Source organism: Artibeus jamaicensis, unplaced genomic scaffold, assembly GCF_021234435.1.
Source record: "Artibeus jamaicensis isolate MK-2021 breed Jamaican fruit bat unplaced genomic scaffold, CSHL_Jam_final contig_414, whole genome shotgun sequence".
NCBI classification, from domain to species: Eukaryota; Metazoa; Chordata; class Mammalia; order Chiroptera; family Phyllostomidae; genus Artibeus; species Artibeus jamaicensis.
The window spans coordinates 1,172,110-1,194,668 of NW_026521822.1; the positions used below are offsets into that span (position 1 = coordinate 1,172,110).

The 22,559-nt window shown below is 34.9% G+C and overlaps 1 protein-coding gene across 4 annotated transcripts in view; it reads right to left on the minus strand.

The window, feature by feature from the left end:
- The window catches only part of RB1 (RB transcriptional corepressor 1), a 315,901-nt gene that overhangs the window by 126,202 nt on the left and 167,140 nt on the right, over positions 1-22,559 (minus strand). For all 4 annotated transcript variants that reach the window (XM_053665401.1, XM_053665400.1, XM_037152038.2 and 1 more), the window contains 7 exons: positions 21,295-21,372; positions 17,997-18,084; positions 11,367-11,483; positions 9,669-9,725; positions 9,558-9,589; positions 9,397-9,473; positions 8,173-8,369 (listed from right to left, as the gene is read on the minus strand). In XM_053665401.1, the coding sequence (XP_053521376.1) occupies positions 8,173-8,369; positions 9,397-9,473; positions 9,558-9,589; positions 9,669-9,725; positions 11,367-11,483; positions 17,997-18,084; positions 21,295-21,372 (646 nt within the window). The remainder of the gene's footprint in view (positions 1-8,172; positions 8,370-9,396; positions 9,474-9,557; positions 9,590-9,668; positions 9,726-11,366; positions 11,484-17,996; positions 18,085-21,294; positions 21,373-22,559) is intronic.

Here is a 22,559-nt window from a genome sequence, read left to right on the forward strand (position 1 = left end):
GAAGCCAGCATCAACTTAACCCCCAAATCAGATAAAGACACAATAAAAAAAGAAAACTTCAGTCCAATATTGTGGATGAACATAGATGCTAAAATCCTCAACAAAATACTGGTAAACTGCATCCACCAATACATTAAAAAGATCATACACCATGACCAAGTAGGATTCATCCCAGGGATACAAGGATGGTTCAGTATTTGAAAATCAGTAAACACAATATATCACATAAACAAAACAAAGATAATAATATATGATCAAATCAATTGATGTGGAAAAAGCATTTCATAAGGTACAGCACCCATTTATGATTAAAACACTCTGCAAAGTGGCAATAGAGGAAGCATTCCTCAACATTACAAAGGTCATATACAAGAGATCTACAGCCAACAACATACTCAATGGGGAAAAACTAAAATCTTTCCTCCTAAGACCAGGAACAAGACAAGGTTGTCTACTTTTACCACTTCTATTCAACATAGTATTGGAAGTCCTAGCCACAGCAATCAGACAAGAAAAGAAAATAAAGGGCATCCAAATCAGAAAGGAGGAAGTAAAACTGTCATTGTTTTCAGATGACATGATAGTGTACATAGAAAATCCTATAGATTCCGCAAAAAAACTGCTGGACCTAATAAATAATTTTGGCAAAAAAGGGGAATACAAAGTCAGTATATAGAAATCAAAGGCATTTTATATACCAATAATGAATTATTAGAAGCAGTAATCAGGAAAAAATCCCATTTGATGTAACAACAAGAAAAATATAATACCTAGGAATAAACATGAGCAAAGAGGTAAAAGACCTGTACCCAGAAAACTACAGAACACTGGAGAGAAAAGTTAAGGAAAACACAAAAAATGGAAGCATATACCGTGTTCATGGATTGGAATAATTAATATCATCAAAATGTCCACACTACACAAAGCCATTTATAGATTCAATGCAATATCTATTAAAGTACCAATGGCATATTTCACAGACATAGAACAAACACTTCAAAAATTTATATGGAACCATAAATGAGTCCGAATAGCAGCTGCTATTTTAAGAAAGAAGAACAAAGTAGGACGGGGTCACAATACCTGATATCAAACTATATTACAAAGCCACTGTATTCAAAACAGCCTGGTACTGGCATAAGAACAGACACATAGACCAATGAAACAAAATAGGGAGCCCAGAAATAAATCCAAGTCTCTATGGTCAATTAATATTTGACAAAAGGTGCAGAAGCATAAAGAGAAGTAAAAATAGCCTCTTCAACAAATGGTGTTGGGAAAACTAGACAGCCACTTGCAAAATCATGAAACTTGATCACTAACTTACACCGTACACAAAAATAAATTCAAGGTGGATAAAAGACTTAAATATAAGTCATGACACCATGAAAGTCCTTCAGGAGAACATAGGCAGGAAAATTTCAGATATTCCACATAGCAATATTTTTACAGATATGTCCACTAGAGCAAGGGACATAGAGGAAAGAATAAACAAATGGGATCTCATCAAAATAGCTCCTGCATAGCTAAAGAAAACAGCATTAAAATAAAAATAAAACGAACTGTATGGGAAAACATATTTGCCAATGAAAACTCAGACAAGGGTTTGATCTCCAAAATGTATAAAGAAGTCACATGACTCCACTCTAGGAAGACAAAAAACCCAATTAAAAAATGGGCAAAGGACTTGAACAGACATTTCTCCAAGGAGGACATAAAGGGTCCAGAGACATATGAAAAGGTGCTCAGCATTGTTAGCCGTCAGAATGATGCAAATGAAAATTACAATGAGATACTACTTCACACCAGAAAATAGCCATCATAAACAAAGCAACAAACAGCAAGTGTTTGAGATGATGTGTAGAAAAGGAAACCCTAGTGCACTGCTGGTGGGATTGCAGACTGGTGCAGCCACTGTGGAAAACAGTAGGGATGTCCTCAGAAAACTAAAAACAGAAGTGCGTTTTGACCCAGCAATTCCACTGGTAGGATTATATCCTAAGAACCATATGACACCAATCCAAAAGAGCCTATGCACTCCAATGTTCAATAGCAGCACAATTCATAATAGCTAAGTGCTGGAAGCAACCTTAGTGCCCATCAGAAAATGAATGGATCAAAAAACTATGGTTTGTTTACACAGTGGAATACTATGCAGCAGAAAGAAAGCAGCTCCTACCCTTTGCCACAGCATGGATGGAACTGGAGAGCATTATACTAAGTGAAGTAAGGCAGGCAGTGAAAGAAAAATAGTATATGATCTCACATTTAACTGGCACTTAATCAACAAAATCAACAAGGATGCAAAATATAACCAGAGACTGAAATTAAGAACAAACGGACAGTAACCAGAGGGGAGATGGTAGGGAGTAATGGGTGGAAAAGGATGAAGTGTTTTTAGGAACAACTATGAAGGACACACGGACAAAACCAAAGATTGGTGGAATCACGGAAGGGCTGTGGGGATCACTGGGGTGAGGGTAAAAGGCAGACAACTGTACTTGAACAATAATAATATAATTAATATAATATAATTAATATAATATAATATAAAAATAAAATAAAAAAGAATCATAAGATAGATAAACAGCTTCCCAGACAAGAAAAAGCTGCATGAATCCAGTATTACAAGAAATTTAAAGGTACTTCCTTAGAAAGAAAAACAAATAATCAAAAATATGAGTAAGAAATTATCAAAAATTTCTCAGCAACAGAGGCAAAAACATAACAAAAGCAGTGTAGCAACCAAGAAAAAAGCTAGTGCAAATGTTAAAAGGCAAAATTAGGAAGATTATGTGTAATTACATCAGTAAATGAAGGGATATTATAAACATATATAGAAAAGTAAAAACAATTTCAAAAACAAACATGAAGGGGGTAGGTAAAAATGTTAGTGATTTTAGCACATGTTCAAACTTCAGCAACCATCAACTTAAAATAGACTCCTATAAATACAGTTTGGCCTATATGAAGCACCTGGGAATTATAAACCCAAATCTACAAGAGATATTAAAAGAAATAAAGAGAAAGTAACTGAAACGCAACACTACAGAAAGCCACCAAATGTGACAAAAGAGAAAAAGAGAATAAGAAAGGAACAGAAAAGAACCACAAAAGCAATCAGAAAATAACTCACAAAATGGCAATAACTATATACTATCAATAAATACTTCAAAGGTAAGTGGACTGAACTTCAGTCAAGATGACAGTGGAAGCAGACATGATGTTACTCTTTGCACAACCACATCAAAATTACAACAAAATATAGAACATCCATCACTTAGAAACATCAGAAATTGAGCTGAATAGAAGTCTGACAAGTATGGAATTAGAGAAAATATATCCATCCAGACAACCTGATAGGAGGGGTTCAGATGCAGAATGGGCTGTTGCCTTATCCTCGTGTGGTATATTAAAAGTTGGGAGGGATATCTCAGGAGTGAGAAGTCCCAGGCCCACACACAGCCCCCCAGACATGGGTTCTAATGCCAGTAAATACATCCACACAACTTCTGGCTGCAAAGACCAGCTGGGATTGAATTGGTGAAAGAAACTTCTAGAGCCTCAAGCAGTTCCTCTTAAAGAACCCACACTCAGACTCACCTACTCAGATTCACTCCCTCTGATCTCCAGCACTAGGGTAGTAGCTTGAAAGGCACCAGTAGTATACAGGGAGAAACTGAAGTACCTGGCATCAAAGCAATCAGAGGCCATTGTCCCTTTTCTAAATCCTCCCCCTAAGAGAGTCCCCAAGGTGGTACCACATCTGAGACTCCATCAACCTGGCTAACACTGTTTTACCTGCCATAGACATCACCAGATACTCTGCCCCACCCAACTTACAGGCCCACCCATGCTGCTTTTCCACACGAATGGCTAGTCTTGGCTAATGTTTCACAACTTCCTAAACCCTATCAAAACAGGAAGAGTTGGCCTCAGTGAGCTTCAGGCACTGGCACTAGCATTAGCCAGCCTAGATTTACAGCTTGGTTTCACCTGGGAAACTCCAAGCCCAGCACAAGTAGCAGCCATCTCAGATGGCTTTATAGCTCAAGGAGGGTGGCTCCGGGCTAAACACAGGTGGGAGCTGGCCTTGGCCTATATCACCTGGGAACCCCAGAGTCAATGTACCCAGTGGACAGCTACAGATCATGTCGGAGCCCTGGCACCCTGCTCCTGCACAGTTGATCCTCTGCAGAGGGCAAAGGTTGGTGATAAGTATTCATAGTCAATCCTTGCAGCTGACTGGCCTGGTTAAATCCCTCCCGCTGATCTGCCAACAGCAACCAAGAGGAGGGTGTATATAGCCCACATGAAGGGCGCACCTCCAGAATGCAGCTTGGGTGATAGGGGAGGCTGTGCTACTAGACGCTACAGGACACCGACTAAATTAAACCACACTACCAAGACAGAGTCAAAGTAGCTTTACCTAATACATAGAAACGAACTCAGGGAGGCTGCCAAAATGAGGAGACAAAGAAACAGGGTCCAAATGAAATAACAGATCAAAACTCCAGAAAAAGAGCTAAATAAAATGGAGATAAGCAAGCTATTATATGCAGAGTTCAAAATATTGGCTATGCTCAAGGAACTGAATGAGGACCTCAACAGCATAAAAAAGAGCCAGTCAGAAATGAAGGATACACTAATTGAACTAAAAACAATTTACAGGGAAACAACAGTAGAGTGGATGAAGCCAGGAATCAAATCAATGATTTGGAATATAGGAAAGCAAAAAACAACCAATCAGAACCAGAAGAAGAAAAAACAATCCAAAAAATAAGAATAGTATAAGTAGTCTCTGGTACAACTCAAAGAGGTCCAACATTAGCATCACAGTGGTGCCAGACAAAAAGAAAGAAGAAATGGGTAGTCTGTTTGAAAAAATAATGAAAGAAAACTTCTCCAATTTAATGAATGAAATCACATGCAAGTCTAAGAAGCACAGAGTCCCAGACAAAGTGAATGCAAAGAGGCCCACTCCAAGGCATATCATAATTAAAATCCCAAAGCTTAAAGATAAAGAGAAAATCTTAAAAGCAGCAAGAGAAGTTACTTACCTACAGGAAAGTTCCCTTAATACTGTCAGCTGATTTTCTCAAAAGAAACTTTGCAGGTAGAAGGGACTGGCAGGAAATATTCAAAGTCATGAAAAGCAGGGACCTACAGCAAAGATTGCTTTACCCAGCAAAACTATAATTTACAATCAAAAGGCAGATAAAGGACTTCCCAGACAAGAAAAAACTAAAGGAGTTCATCATCATCAAACCATTATTATATGAAATGTTAAAGGGACTTTTTAAAGAAAAAGATCACAACTATGAACAATAAAATGGCAAAAATACAAATTTATCAACAATTAAATCTAAAAAACAAACAGTAAACAAGAACAGAGACAGAATCATGGATACAGACATCATTTTGATGGTGGTCAGATTAGAGGGGAGTGTGGAGGAATGGGTGGAGAGGTGAGGGGATTAACAAATACAAATAGGTAGTTACAGAATAGCCATGGGGATATAAAGTACAATACAGGAAATGTAGTAGTCAGAGAACTTACACATATGACCCATGGACATGAGGAATGGTGTTGGGATTTCCAGAAGGTATAGGGGGTGTTAGGTGGAGGGGGAGCAAAGAGGGAGAACCAGGACAATTGTAATAGAATAATCAATAAAATATAATTTTAAAAAGTAAATAGAATAAAAGATGAATGGATAAAGATCTCATACATATATACAATGAAACACTATTCAGTCATATAAAATAATGAAATCTTACTATTTACAAGGTGGATAGATCTTCTGGGCATTACACTAAATAAAATAAGTCAAACAGAAAGAAAAATATCATATGATTTCATTTAGATGTGTAATATGAAGAACAGACAAACAAACAACCAGAAACAGACTCATATATACAGAACTGATGCCACATGGAAGGAACTTATGGGACTGGGTAAAAAAGGTGAAATGATTAAGGACAAATTGACAGTTACAAAATAGACACAGGCATGTAAAGTACAGCATAAGGAATATAGTCAATAATATTGTAATAACTAAATATAGTGTCCTATGGGTTCTAAATTTATCAAGGGGATAACTTCCTAAATTACATAAATTGCTGTGTATCTAAAACTAATAGAACATTAAATGTCAATTGTAATTGAAAATGAAAAATTAAAAATAAAGGAAATAAATATCAAAAAATAAAACTATAAAAATCTTCTTCCAGTAAATTATTTGGGAGGGTAAGTAGTACCTCACTTAATGTTTCCCTAGGTACAACACTTTAAATATGTTTTTATCAATTTAGAGTTTAATGAGAAATTCTTGTGATACAAAATCAAAAGACCAGGAAAATTTGCTCTGATTCTAAATTGGGGGCACTGGTAACATGGTGTGTTCAATTTGTGAAAAATGCATTCAGCTATAATTTGTACTATGTACTTTTCAGCATATACATTGCACTTCAGTTAAAACCAAACTTAAAATCTGTGAAAGCTCAAATATATCTGTAGCATATCCCTTCCCTAAAATGTCAATTATTCTCACAGGAAATATTTACAGTATTCTATTTGTGTGTCATGACTTATCTTCATAGTTACTCACTACCACTCTGTTCTCTTTATGATTAAACAGGTAATATGTGTTGTTTTTAAATTCAAACATTAAAAATATAACAATAAAAAAGTGTCTATAATTTCATCCCCAAGAGATAAAACTTAGCCTTCAAATTCAGAGGTTTATGACTTCTACCTCATATTATTAATAAAGTGTACCTTTGCCAGACATTGAGCATGTCACTTTTTCTCCAAATAGACTCAGAAGTAAAGGAATATTGTTTAGAATCCCCAGAACACTGTAAAATGCACTAATTTAATAGGCTTGAGCACCAGCAATTTCTAAACAGTAAATATCTACTATTTCCTCCAAAACTTTCAAAGTCCATGTCTTTCCTGTATCCTCACAATGTCTACCTGAATAAAAGGCATATAGCAGAGAGGCCTACTGAGGAAAATAAAAGTAATTCTCTAAAAGAAATGAAAATAGTCATTTTCACATGATACAGTAAATGTCTTGATTTCAATTTCTACAAGGAGAGAGCACATTAGCCTCTGAAAAGTACTCTGTATTCTATTCTATTCTATTCTATTTATTTATTTATTTATTTTGCTACTTTAAATCTCTTTGAATTTTTTTCTAACTGCTCCTTTTCTTATAAAGTGAAAGTTGTATAAATGAGTTACTAAATTCAATGAATAGCAATAGAACATCTTTTTTTACAACTTGTCCTCTTTTTCTATCCACTGTCTATATGGCAATCAAGAAAACATTAAGAAATAAATTGTCTGTTAGCCATTACGTTTTTTAATCCAAAAATTAAAATTACAATTACATGTACAGATTAGGATTCTAATGTAACTAAAGTCTTAATTTTTTTCATTGCCATTTCCATATGAAAAGATACATACTAGCATGTAACAGATTTGAAAAGAAACCAATTCTACATTAATCTATAAATCTGATGATTCACAAAGCTTTACTCAACTATGCATATTTAAAGAGCATAATAGAGGAACTGCACACTTTTTACTATTACTATATAAACACTGTGCCCTTTATTAAAACAAAACCCTATCAATAGCTTATATGCTATAAATAGAATAACTAGAGAATATGATTTCTGCCTTATAAATTATCTACAAGCAATAAGTATAATTAAACAATAGTGTACATTTTTGGACTATTTTTAACAATGGGAAAATATCCAACAAAATTGAATTTAAAAAACTGTACTTTTAAATCATCTAAATAGGCAATTTAAATTTTTTTTATCATTTTGTTGGAATTTAAGAGCAGATGTTTAAATTTTCAAGCATGACACCTCTGTTTCAAATAAGTTACCTCCATACTAGTTCAACTTTGTTTTAAAATGCCATGCTTTAAGAAAAGCTTTTCCTAAATAAATCACTGTGTATCAGATGATCAAGGAAGCTCAAATAAAACTCCATTCTGCAATAATTTTACTTGATTCTTGAGCTACATACCAAAATCACATTATTCATTAAATTTTATGTTTGCTTTTGAGGTAAATTTTAACTAATATCTTTCACTAGGAGATATGCCAAATGCATATAAATATCTTTACTTATTTTAGCTAGTTACTTACTGAGAGCCATGCAAGGGATTCCATGATTCGATGTTCACATCGTTCTAAATGTTTTATCATTTCTCTGGTCAAGTTGGCTTCTGCTTTGATAAAACTTTCAATCACTTTGTAAAAATCGAAAGCTTTTAAATTAAGTACATTCAGAATCCATGGGAAGGACAAATCTGTTCCAGTATCAAGATTCTGAGATGTACTTCCTAAAAAATGAAAGGAAAAATGTAACTTAGGTATGAAATGTTAGGCCTTAACTATATAATTTTAGGGTGGAAGGTTTTATCAAACAAAAAATTAAAACAATAAAAAACTAAACACATGTTTTTATTCAGAAAAGATTTTTAAAAAATTTTTATTTTGGAGCCCAAGACTCCCAGAAAATAGTTTCAAAATTTCTAGTGTATGTGCTCATATGATTTTCCTAGATTAAGGGCTCATAGTTTGTATCAAAATTTCAAAGGTTTAAATTCCCCAAATTTATATCAGGGACAGGTTTAATATGTAACCCATCAATGTATTAATATATCCATTTTAATTGTCTCATTAATCCCTGGATAAGGGAGAAAAAGAGTCTTTAATATTTTGCTAATTTAATTACTTAGAAAATGTTACCCCTTTTAAATGAGCATTTCTTGATAACTAATGAAAATTCACAATTTTTCATGTTTGCCTTAAGTTTCTCTTTTATTGTGTATTTGTATCCTTTTATAAATCTTTTGTTTTTGCAAACAAAAGCTTTTTTTATATTTACAATGTTATTTGCAAAATAATACCTTTAAAATTATATTAAAAACAATACTATCAGTAGCCTCTTTCTGTTTATCTGGCAGGTTCTAGCTCCAAAATCTTTGATCACATAATCATAGATTCTATCTATAGCAGTGCTTCCTTATCAGTGGATGCTGCTTGTTAGTATTCATTCCTTTGGCATTTTACAATCTTATAAGTAATTGAAGGGATTTCAATAGGTACATTTCCTGGATTCAGTATAGCCCAGAACAGAAGCCTAGTGAAATACTATTCCCAAGATGACCTGAAATAATTCAGAATATAAGTCAGTTAATTATCAATATTTCATGGTGACCATTTAAATTCTTCAGAATATACTGACTTAAAATATACATTTACTCACCTTAATGACATCCCTCCCCCCAAAAAACTCAGCAAACCTTTCATGTCTTTTTAACTTTAAATTAAACTAAAATGTTTATTTACTAAACTTTAACTTACTGCTATATGTAGCCATTACAACTTCAAGAGCACATGCCAACAAAGACATATGAAAGATGTTGTCATTCAGGAGTTTGCTAAAGGAATAAAAAAAAAAGTGATTTTGAAACACTTTATTCTATAAAGAGAAAAAATTCTTTTACTAAAACTAAAAAGTTTACCTAAAATTTTGAATGGATAATCGCTCTTCTTCCTAAAACAAATAAAAAACATTTAATCGAAATCATTTTTATGTCAGCATTAACTTTTTTATTATTTTCCTTTTTACTTACTGATTTAAGCATGGATTCCATTACTCGATAATACAATCGAACTCCAAGTTTGTATCGCTATGAATAAAATAAATAATAATTAGATCCCACTATTTTAGAAAATCACAATTATTAATTTCTTTAAAGTGTCTCTTGAAACACATTTCTGAAGCTTCTTAGGAATATTAGCTACCAAGAAATCATGAAATCTAGCTTGTTTAAAACTCAAGACTTAAGTATAAAACAATAGCTAACATTCCCAATAAACTGTCAAGAGGGAAGTCTTTATTTTCATTCACTGCATTTTGGTCTAAATTTATTTATATATACAAATGTATTTGCATATATTTAAATAAATATATATAAAACTATGTGCTTTGGTACTATGTACTTGGTACTATTTTACATAGTGTAATACATTTTATAACCTAGAATATGTATTTTCAAGATAGCTGTCCAGGATTTACAGAACGGACACTGTCCATAAAATTGGCAAAGGCAAAAATCAGATTTCACTCTTAGCAGCAAAAATTTTAACCTAATAACTAGTTCCCACTAGTGCAAAAAATAACTGAATTTTAGAGATATGCACATGCAGAACACACATGCTCAAACTATAGTCCTTCATTTCAAATTATGAATATAACTTCATGTACAAACAAAAATAACTTTATAGGTAGGAAAGAGGGGATAATTGGTGATGGAAGTAGGCTTGCCTTGGGTGGTAAACACACAATACAATATATAGATGATGTATTATAAGATTGTACCGTGAAACCTATGACTTTATTAACCAATGTCACCCCAATAAATTCAATTAAAAATTAAATATAATTGCTTAAAATACTTATGGCATTGAAATGTAAACTCACTATACTGAAATAAACATATATAGGAGAATACAGTTTTCAAATATATCTTTGAATATATTTGGTATTACCTCATTAATGTCATACAACAGAGAACAACAAATATAAAAACCTGACTTTTGGAGAAGTTAAATGACTGATCAAAATGGTAAAACCAGATGTCTCTGATCCAGTGCTCATACTCTATTAGTTTTAAGTTTTATTAAATAATAATAATTTTAAATTTTCTTAAATAATAAATATTAAAATAACTGATAACTGGCATATATAATCCCATTCATACAAGTATATATGCATATACAAATATTCTTTTTTTTTAAAGATTTTATTTATTTATCTTTAGAGGGGAAGGGAAGGAGAGAGGGAAAGAAACATCAATGTATGGTTGCCTTTTGTGCATCCCCTGCTGGGAACTGGCCTGCAGGGAACTGGCCTGCAACCCGGTATGTGCCCTGACTGGGAATCAAACCTCGACTGTCTGGTTTGCAGGCCCGCGCTCAATCCACTGATCTACACCAGCCAGGGCTCATACACGAATATTCTTAAATGTAGACATCAAAGCACAGGCAAAAATATTTAATAGCATCAAAGATTCTAATTTTTTTCTTTTCCTTGATTTAAAAACATTTCTACTATTTCTCTAAGATTTTCTGCATGTTTACACTTGGATTTTATAGAACTGAGAATCATTTTCCCATAAAGTTTTTCATAAATAACAGCATACATGGCTAGCTAACATATAGTGTCTGCCAGTATTTTATATTATCAGACAAATATCATAATAGTGTCTATGCAGTTTGGACAGATTTTGCATCTGAAATATAACACCAGTAATCAAAATTAAAGTTACCTGTGACCCAATATCTATACATCCCCGGCCAACAGCTTTAGCAAATTTCTCTTTAAAGATGTATCCAATGTCCTTCACTCTTTTCAGGATACTTTCCATTGGATTCACTGTGCAGTTCTTTAAGAGGGAAAACAGAAATGTTGAGAAGGTTTTTAATTAAAATTAACGTATTGTCTATAGTGCAAAAACATTTCCGCAAGAACATTTCCACACTAACTAGATAAAAAACTACTCAAAAATGAACATAATGAATTTTATTTTTAAATGTTAGCAGAAAATACTAGAGTACAAATCAAAGCCTTAGTATATAAATTTTCTGCAGATAGGTTAGGGAAGAATAGATTTGTTAGCTCTTCTCTCCAGCAAAAAAAACCCCCAAAAACAACCCCCCCCAAAACCCCATCATGGACATTGTATTGATACCACAGAAAACCAAAGAGACTACTATAAGAGACTACTATAAGCCATGACATGCCAACAATCTAACAACCTAAAAGAAATGAATGCATAAAAACATACAACCTTCCAACATTGAATCACGAATAAAAAGCCTGAATAGAGATTCAGATCTATTACTAGTAAAGACATTAAATGAGTAATGGAAATGTTCCAATGAACAAAAGTTACGACCAGACAACTTCAATGGTAAATTCTATCAAACATTCAAAGAATTATCAGTTCTTGTTAAACTCTTCCAAAAAAGAGAAGAGTGAACTCTTCCCAATCCAATTTACGAGGTGAGCATTACCCTGATACCAAAACCAGACACAGATGCCCCCCCAAAATCAAAATATACAGGCCAATATTCCTGGTGAACACAAATGTAAAAATCCTTAACAAAATCTTATCAAACCAAATTCAACAACAATACATTAAAAGAATTATATATCATGATCAAATGGGATTTAGTCCATGTAGATGGCAGCGAGGTAGGTGGGACCACTTGCTCATGTATCCAAGTAGGACATAGCCAATCTTCTGAAGAACAGAGTGAACAAACAACAAAATTCCAGCTGATACAAACTTTGGAAGCCAGAAGTTGATGAGGACATTTAAAAATGGACCATAAGGAGATTGTGTGGGACAACAAAAGGGTCCCTGGGCCCTGCCCCAGAGGCCGAGGCTGCCACAGCAGCTTTGGAAGACAGCCAGGTCAGTGATTGTGACTTTGTAGCACCCTCCACACCCAAAGTGGTGAGTCGCAGATCTACACCAGGAGAGAATTGGACACTTAAAGAAGCTGGGGGAATAGAGGCAGTAAGTGAGACACAGTTGGTTTCATAATCCTGCTGGGACTATGGTCACTGGCTGGAACAGTTCCAGATAAACTGGGGAGCAGGGTGACACCTGGAAATGGGAGAAGAGATGGGCTGCGATTGGCCATGACCCAGACAGTGTCAAAGAGGCTGTCCAGAGAGTTGGTCTGTGTGGAAAGCCAGTTGCTAGATAGGATAGGAACAGCAGCCCACAAGCAAGGGAAATACACTAGAAAAAGGATCTCAGACATTGTGCAAAGACCTCTCGTGTGCAGTGGCCAGGCCAGATAAGGGGCTGGAGTTGCAATCTGCTCCGATGCAGTATACCTCATTGACTGATCAAAGTGGGGTACCTCAGAGAGGTAGCAGTGCCCAGCAGAGAGTGTCCAGGCAGAGACTTAATTCAATAGGGGAACTTAACTGCCTTGAAGGGACTTTTCATGGGCGCAGGCCCAGGCCAAAAAGCAGAGATGGGGGTGTGATTTGCTCCCACTCAATGCATGTCACAGAATAATCAAAGGGTTGCTCAAGGAGGTGGATTAGAGGTACCTGCCTGGTACACATACATAATAAACAGTATGAGATGCACAATGCTCTGAGGATATGGGTCTGAAACTGGACACTCCTGAATATTATATCCCAAAACACCCATCTTTGTGGAAACACAAGAAAGGGAAGGAAAAAAACAAAGGAGACCATCCACACCCCACCCCACCCCCACTGCCTGCAGCATCCACGAAAACAAAAAAAACCCCTCTTAGCAGCATTAAAGTCAGCAGGAGGCTCCCCCCGCGCCCCCCCCCAAGACAAAAAGACCTCAAGCTGTAAGAAGACCAAAGACAGATCCAGAAAAAAGTCAGAAGGCAAACACCAACAGCTGAGACAAAGTACACTCTGCTACCCTTCAGAACATCATTTTTTTTTTAAAGATTTTATTTATTTATCTTTAGAGGGGAAGGGAAGGAGAGAAGGAGAGAAATATCAATGTATGGTTGCCTCTTGTGTGCCCTGCTGGGAACTGGCCTGCAACCCAGGCATGTGCCCTGACTGGGAATCGAACCACAATCCTTTGGTTCACAGGCCTGCGCTCAATCCACTGAGCTACACCAGCCAGGGCAGAACATCATTTTATTTATTTTACCTTTGTTTTGCTTTTATTTTTTAAATTATTTTAATTTTTTTATTTCTCTTATTTACATTTACCTTTTTTGTTTGATTTCATTGTTTGATTGGTTTTCTTTAGTTTCCCTTTGATATAGCATTTTAATTTAACATCTTTCACTTCACTTGTATTCCAATGACACACTAATCTTTACTTTTTACTTTTTATTCTTTTTATTCAGATCATATATTTTTAATCATGTTATTGTTATTCCAAATCCCACACAGTAACCTACACTGATCTTAATCCATTTCACCATTCCTGAACTTTATTACTGCTCTGGTTAACTTTATTCTCTTATATACAATGCCAAGTTTCTATACCTTACTGTCACTATTGTTTACATCTAACCTCCCTAGCACTCTGCTTTCTAAAGTCAGCTCACATTCTTTTTCCCTTCTAATAAGAGTCTTATCTCTTTTTCACCTTTTATAAAAAGTGGCTACTTGGATGAAACATCACAGTTATTGCTGTACTTCTCCAGAGGAACTCTTATCTGTCCTCTAATTGTTAGTACTTTAAATCTCATAGAATCTTCTCCCACTATCTTACTCAATTTCACCTTTGCCCTGCCCCTGATATCATATAAGACAAGAGGAAAGTTGTGAGTACCAGTAAATCTGCTGGAGCGGAGACCCCACCAACAAAGGAGCCACCAATTGGTAAATACCAATTGAACATACACAAACGGAAGGAAGGGCAACCATAGTATGGAGAAACTTCACAAACCACTTTTGACATGTTTGATCAGTCACAGCACCTTCTCCATACACTGAACGAATGTTTTTTTGTTGTTGTTTCAGTTACGTATTTATCTTTCTTAAAATAATAAAACATAATATGCTGAAAATATTTCAGACTTTTTTCTATCATCAATATTAAAATGGCTGCACAAAAACTCACCAATTTCGATAAGTTTTTTTAAATGCACACTGATATGACAGCTACCACAATGCAGTTTAACAAAATTATTTACAATGTAGTTAAAGACAAGCACTCCTAGAGTCATCATATGGAAAAAACTAAAACTTTTTGGCCAACCCAATATTAATAATACTAAAAATAATGGAGGAAAGGTCAAAACTAGAAGTTTCAAAGAGTTGTTGAAGTAACTGAAAAACTTAAGTCTAATGAATCTTTGTGAACAAAAACTTCATGAAAAGACTTCTGCCAAGATGGAGGAATAGGTGAAGATGCCTTGCTTCCTCACACAACCAAGTTTAGAGACAACAAAATATTAGCAAAGAAAATACAGCCAGAACACAGAAAATTGAACTTTTCAGAAGTCTGATAACAACGAATTCTTCAGCCTAACCTGTAAGAGGGGTGAAGCCAGCAGCTGATGGAGCGGGGTTGCACAGGAAGACTGGGTCAGACTGACTCAGGCACGCAGATCCCAGGCATGGGGTTGCAACGGGCGGACCCAGTGAGCGACCCAGTGAGCGACCTAGTGAGTGACCGGGGGGACCCAGCGAGGGCGCAGGGTGGCGGGTTGACTGTGGTTGCGCATTCCTGCGCAGATAGATCGGAGAGGGACCAAGCAGGCCCCAGTGGCAGGAGGCAGCAGAGGGAGCCGCCATTTCCCCTCTCTGACCCCGCCCCCCACATACAGCATCACAACCCAGCAACCTGGGCGGCCCCGCCCTGGTGAACACCTAAGGCTCCGCTCCTCATACTTAACGGGTGTGAACAGACCAAAAATGGCTCAAGAACATCTCAAAGCCCAGGGCCCATAACTCTAAGTGACAAAGAAATAGCAAAACTTGCAGATGCACAGTTCAAAACACTGGTGATCAGGATGCTCACAGAACTAGTTGATTTTAGTCACAAATTAGAGGAACATATGAAGGCTAAACTAACTGAAATGAAGGGAATTGCACAGGAAACCAATAGTGATGGAAAGGAAACTGGGACTCAAATCAAGGGAGTGGACCAGAAGGAAGGAAAAAATGACCAAACAGGAAAATATGAAGAAATAAGAATTCCAAAAAATGAGGAGAGGCTTAGGAACCTCCAGGACATCTTTAAACGCTCCAACATCCGAATTATAGGAGTACCAGAAGGGGGAAAGGAACAGCCACCAGTGGAACACTTATTTGAACAAATAATAAAGGAGAATTTCCCCAATCTGGCAAAGGAAATAGACTTCCAGGAAATTTAGGAAGCTCAGAGAGTCCCAAAGAACTTGGACCCAAGAAGAAACACACCAAGGCACATCATAATTACATTAGCCAAGATTAACATGAAGGAGAGAATCCTAGAAGCAGCAAGAGATAAGGGGACAGTCACCTACAAAGGAGTTCCCATCAGACTGTCAGCTGATTTCTCAAAAGAGACCTTACAGGCAAGAAGGGGCTGGAAAGAGGTATTCCAAGTCATGAAATCCAAAGACCTACAACCAAGATTGCTCTATACAGCAAAGCTTTCATTTAGAATGGAAGGACAGATAAAGCGCTTCTCAGATAAGATCAAGTTCAAGGAGTTCATCATCACCAAGCCCTTATTATATGAAATGTTAAAGGGACTTATCTAACAAAAAGAAGATAAAAAAGATGAACAGTGAAAGGACAGCAAACTCACAATTATTAACAACCACACCTAAAACAAAAGCAAACTAAAAGGACAGCTAGATCAGGAGCAGAAACATAGAAATGAAGATCTCATGGAGGGTTAGCAACAGGGGAGTGGGAGGAGGAGCAGGGAGGAGAAGGTACAGAAAATAAGTAGCATAGATGGTAGGTAGAAAATAGATGGGGGGAGGGCAAGAATAGTATGGGAAATATAGAATTTAAAGAACTTGAGACACATGGTCATAAACTAAAGGGGGGAATGGTGGGGAGGGGGTGTGCAGGGTGGAGGGGAATGAAGGGGGGAATAGAACAACTGTAATGGCATAATCAATAAAATCAAATAAAATTTTAAAAATACACACAAAAAAAACCTGTGCTACATTTAGACAATGTAATACTATGCAGCTTTCTACCCTTTGTGATAGCATGGATGGATCTGGAGATCACTGTGCTAAGTGAAGGAAGCCAGGGGGTGAAAGACAAATACCATATGATCTCAAGTATAATTGGAACCTAACCAATAAAACACACAAGCAAGAAAAATATAACCAGAGACATTGAAATAAAGAACAAACTGCCAATAACCAGAAGGGATTGGAGAAGGGAATAAAGGGGGTTAAAAGGGGAAGTGTTGTCAAGGAACATATATAAAGGACACATGGACAAAGCCAGGGGTAGGGGGTAAGATCAAGGGTGGGGCAGGGGGAAGTGGTGAAGGGAAAATGAAGACAATTGTATTTGAATAACAATAAAGAAAATGAAAATAAAATATACCACAAGATAATTATTAAAATGCAAATTAAGATGCATTAAAATAATTTATTTCATATTATAATCTATTATAATCTAATCATAAATTTGATTTTTTTCAACCATAACCAAAGATGAACTTAATTTTATAATCTTTATCAATCAAATACATTCAAAATATATGTCAGAAAATAAACTTTCCAAAATTAAGATTAACTGTAATTTTATTTCTAATGTAGTGTCATTCAAAAATTTATTCTATAAAATCAGTAATTTTATCTCTCTGAAAAAAGAAATAGCACACAAGTCTTAGAAACATGGCAACAAAGAAACATTTCCTATTATAAAAATCATTGTTACCAAAACATACATTAAAAGTCTGTAAGCTTCTAAGATTTTACTCATGCACAAAAAATATGGCATTAATTTAAAAAATTAAGAAACCTGATCTAATAAAGGAGCACAATTTTTTTAAAAAACCTTAACTGATCTTTAAGATATGCCCACTCAGAGACAGGCAATTTGTAATCTATATAAAACTAAAAAAACACATTATAAACTCATCTTAAATGGACTGTCACTAAAGGAGGTAAATAAAAGATATGTCTGAAGAAGAAAGAAAATCATCTCAGAAGTGAGATCTAAAGTGCAAGAAAGAATGTTGAGCGAGGTAAATAGTAAACATGAGGAAATCTAAGAAAAATGCTGTCTACTGGTAATATCTACTAAAAGCATGCAATATGGATGGTTTTAAAAAAGCAAGAAATAAGGTAACAGACAACTACACGTTGGTTGGGAGATAGGTATTTTAAAAATACTCAAAATTTTAACTGCTAATTTCAAATTTCTTTGCCAAGATATTACAACAAATAATGTTTCATATATGGCTTACATTAAAATAGGCAATCAGATTTTCTGATGGTTGATCACTTGCTGAATTTAAGATCATCATTAATTGTTGAATTGTATTCATAACAGTCCTAGAGAAAAAAATAGAAGTGTTAAGTAGTGAAGGAAAAAAATATATATATCTATCGCACAAGTTAAACATATCTTTAAACTCATTGTCTCCCATTTATCTTTAAAAAGTTATCTGCAATAAAACTTTATAAAATCCTTAGTGTATTATTGTTTGCAAGGAATTATATTTTACTTAAATCTTTAAGGAAGAATGTGTTCATAATCAGCACATTTACATTAAAGAACAGATATGCTTATTTATTGATAAAACTATAAATCAATCAAACACTAAGTGATCAAACAAATGATTTATTTTATGGTGAGAAAATATAAACTGGCATCAAAATGTAATCTAATAAACATTACTATAATTAAATACTAAAATTTTTCAAACACAGTGAGCAAGTTATTTAGCAACTCGAGGAAAGAACCAAGAGACTCTCCAGAGATCTTCAAAAAGAAAGCATAGGATGGGAGGCAGGGATAGGTGGGAGGCGGGGGGGGGGAGGGGTGGAGTGAAAATGGAGATAATTATACTGGAATAACAATTAAATGAATGAATGAATGAATGAATGAAGAAAGAAAGCATAAATAAGTTCAGAAGTCACCACTGTTAAAGCAAAAAATTATGTCAATATCTTAAGCTCTCTTTAATACTATAATTTTATGTATGGGGTATATAGTAAATAATTATGTTCCAATTTTAGAGTAGCAGTACATTACTGCTGTAGGCACTACTTGATGATGCAAAGAACTATAGAATATTTATGGATAAAAGGGTCTTTAATATTATTTAGTAAAATGCATTCAGTGTTCTAAGTCAAGCATCTCTAAACTGAAATCTACACTTCCTCACCTTTCAAATACTTTGCTTTTATGATTTATATATCCAGTAATCTACTTAAACTCCAATGACTAAAGCCACAAATTGCTAAATCAAATATCTTTCTCATTTGTTCTTATACTTGACTTTGGTGGAGTACATACTTGGCCTTCTTCAACACCTGCTCCTTCCTGAAACTCCTTCCCCACCTTGGCTTTTTTGCCTTCACTCTATGAGCTCCCAATCATACCCGTCATTCTATTTAATCTAACTTCTATCTAGTCTTCAAATAAAGCATTCTTTCTGGTTCATCCCTTAGTCATGTGTTCTTGCCATTATACACCCTAACTCAGGCAACCTCAACTATTTTTTGGGTTTTAACTCTCCCTGATTATTCCCAAATCTGTAACATTCTACTATTTACTATACATCTTCTTCATTTCCCACAAAGGCCTCAAGAATCATATTCTAAATATGAATTCATCAAATATTTGTCAAACCGGTTCTTGCTCCTTCATTCCCACTGTTTATCTCTTGGTTCAGATCTTCACCATCTCTCAAATGAATTACTGTAATACAGCAGTCCAGAGATTTGACTCACTGTGTTTATGGTAGAAGGATCTAAGAATATGTAATTTGAAAAAAGTCCTCAGGTTATTCTAATTTGTACCCCTGGTTAAGAGCCATTGTGACAGATTGACAGAACTCCGTACTTCTCATCATGTTCACTTCACCATCCACCCCATCACAAACTAATACCACGTAAAGCTTCAAACACCAAGTCAGATTTTATCTTTACCCCCATTTAACACCCATTTATAGGAACAAACTATATTGTGCACAAGCTGAAGTCAAAACTTTTAAGTATGGTATATAAGGAAGGCCCTTCATAATCTAGTTCCCACCCTCCTCTCCTGCCATGTCATTTTCCCATTCAGTATGGAGCTGCTGATAGTTCCTCAGACACATTTTATTGTTTCCTCTTTTTATCCCTTTGAATATGTTGTTCCCACCCACTAAAATGACAATGTCCTATGATACAGACTCCTACGTATTCAAAATTCAGTTCAAACATCACTTCGAAAAGTCCTTTCTGTGCCATCTTATTAACTTGGTTTGTTTTTTTTTTTTTTTGATATTTTAGAAAGAAGGGGAAAGTGAAAGAGAGAGATAGGGAAAGAAACATCAATTTGTTGTTCCACTTATTTATTCACTCATTGGTTGATTCTTGTATATGTCCTGACTGGGGATTAAACATGTAGCCTTGGGGTATCGAGACAATCATTAACTTGTTTTAAGTCTATTACTATACTTATACAAAAATCTATTTTTATATGTCTATACAGTCATTTAATTGCCTACTATATACCAAGTATTATTCTTGGTCCTAATTATTGCATGCTGACCATAAAAGCCATAACCCATGTGGTATGCAACCTAAAGACTATTATCGTTATTAGCAAAACAAGAAAACACACAAATGGTTTTACAACTATAAATTATGATACACACTGTGAAGGAATTAAAAAAGATGCTATGAGAAGGAATAAAAGATAAAATACTTCAGAGAAACAAATCTTTTAAAAAGTACTATTTGTGCTGAACCTAAGGGAAGAGTAGCAGTTGTTAATTCATAGAAAGAAAAGTTTCAAGAAAAGGGAATAGTAAGTGCAAAGGTCCCCAGGCACAAAAGAAGAGGTTGAGAGTTCGGAAAACTGGCTAATTACATAAAGAAGAGGAAAACAAAATGAGCTGGAGAGGCAACAGAAGCTAGATCATATAAGGTCTTACAGGCATTGTTAAGAAATTTGCACTGTATTTTAATTGCAATAGGAGACAATCAGAAGATTTAATGGCAGGGGGAGCAGGATATGAATTACATTTCTATAATATTATCCTGTGTGCTCTCTGAAAAACAGATTTGGTAGTGGAGAGAAAGGAACTATGATGAGAGTAGCAGCAGTGAGCACAGATAGTAAGTCTACAGGAAAAAAAAAAAAGCAAAAGCCAAGTTGGATAAGGGTGGGAAGGGTAGGAATTGAGAAAAGAAGATGGACTCAAGAAATAGGTTAGGGGTAAATTCAACAAGACTTGATAACAGATTAGATGTAGGAAGTAAGTGAGGATAACAATATTAAAAATAGTTCTAATCCTTCTAGGTTGTATACAAACCAAATGGGGATGCATTTTTTACTTTTTTATTTACTAAGATGGAACACATTCCCATTCTAGGTTATATTCCTTAATGACACACAGAACTAAATGCCTGCAACATAAAGAGCACTTGATATACTCAATTTATGACACATACATACAGACATACAATGAAATAAATAAACAAATCCAAAGCCCTATAAAGTACTGAATAAACAATTATAATAAAAATGAAAAGTAAGAAAAATCATACCTTACTGGAGTCTGGGGAAGAATCACATTTAACTCTTCATCAGGGTTACATCTTCGTGGTGTTCTCTGCATTTCAAAACTAGATAATGAAAGGCAAAGTCATTTAGACTAAAATTTACACTTTGTACTTTATGAGTCAAAAAAAGAAGTATAAATCATTCTGTTGCCTCATAACATCACACAAAATAAACCTATAATAGAAGTGATCAGAAAGATAACCCAAAAGCTACAAAAATAAAATTATGTGTTTTCACTATTATTTTTAAGTTGGTTTTCTTTCCACTAGGTTTATGACAAACAGGTACACCAATCATTAAGAATTTTTTGAAAGTGAAAGTTAGATGTTTTCTCAACAAAGTTAGATGTTCAATGGCATTATTGATCAAGTTATGCAATATCAAAAAATATCAAAGCTCAAGTTTTCTAATCATTTGTCTTCCAAAATCTTTATCTTCACTTAACTAAAAAATTAGAAGTATTTTACTTGTGTTTAACTTCCAAATTGAAAGTTTTTTCAGTTACTTATACAAATATTTCATGTTAAAGACATAATATTAACCATACTTATGGTGATTCAACATTTTTTTGTAATTACTCTCAATCGTTCTTACTTGAAGACTCTACATGACAGTTCAAGAGAATACACTTTTGTATTAACTTAAAAAAAAAAAAACAAGCCTGGCTGTCATGGCTCAGTGGGCTGAGCATCGTCCAGCAAACTGAAAGCTTGCCAGTTTGCACATGATCAGGGCACATGCCCAGGTTTCGGGCCAGGTCCCTGGTTGGGGGTGTGAGAGAGGTAACTGATCAAGATGTTCCTCTAGCACATCAATGTTTCTCTCCCTCTCTATCTCCTTCCCTTCCCTTCTCTCTAAAATAAATAAATAAAATCTTTAAAAAAATAAACCAATAAAGTAAAGCAGGTGAAAAGCTAAAAAAAAAGACAGTGAATCACTATTGAGTAAACCAATTACAATTAACTTGAACTTGGATTATTCTCTTATACCATGGACCCAGGCAGTTCAAACCTGTCTTGTTTAACAATCAACAGTATTTTCAATACACAGTCTGGAATCTACATATGCACTGGGACAACTTAAAGATATACAAGGATTTTGCATAGGCAATTGGCACTTCTAACCCTGAATTGTTCAAGGGACTAATTGTATGTCAACAATTCTCTTTGGGTGTTCATTTTAAAAATTACATTCATCTAAAAGAAAAATAATTGGTATACAGGATGATTCACATTAAGTTTCTATCTCA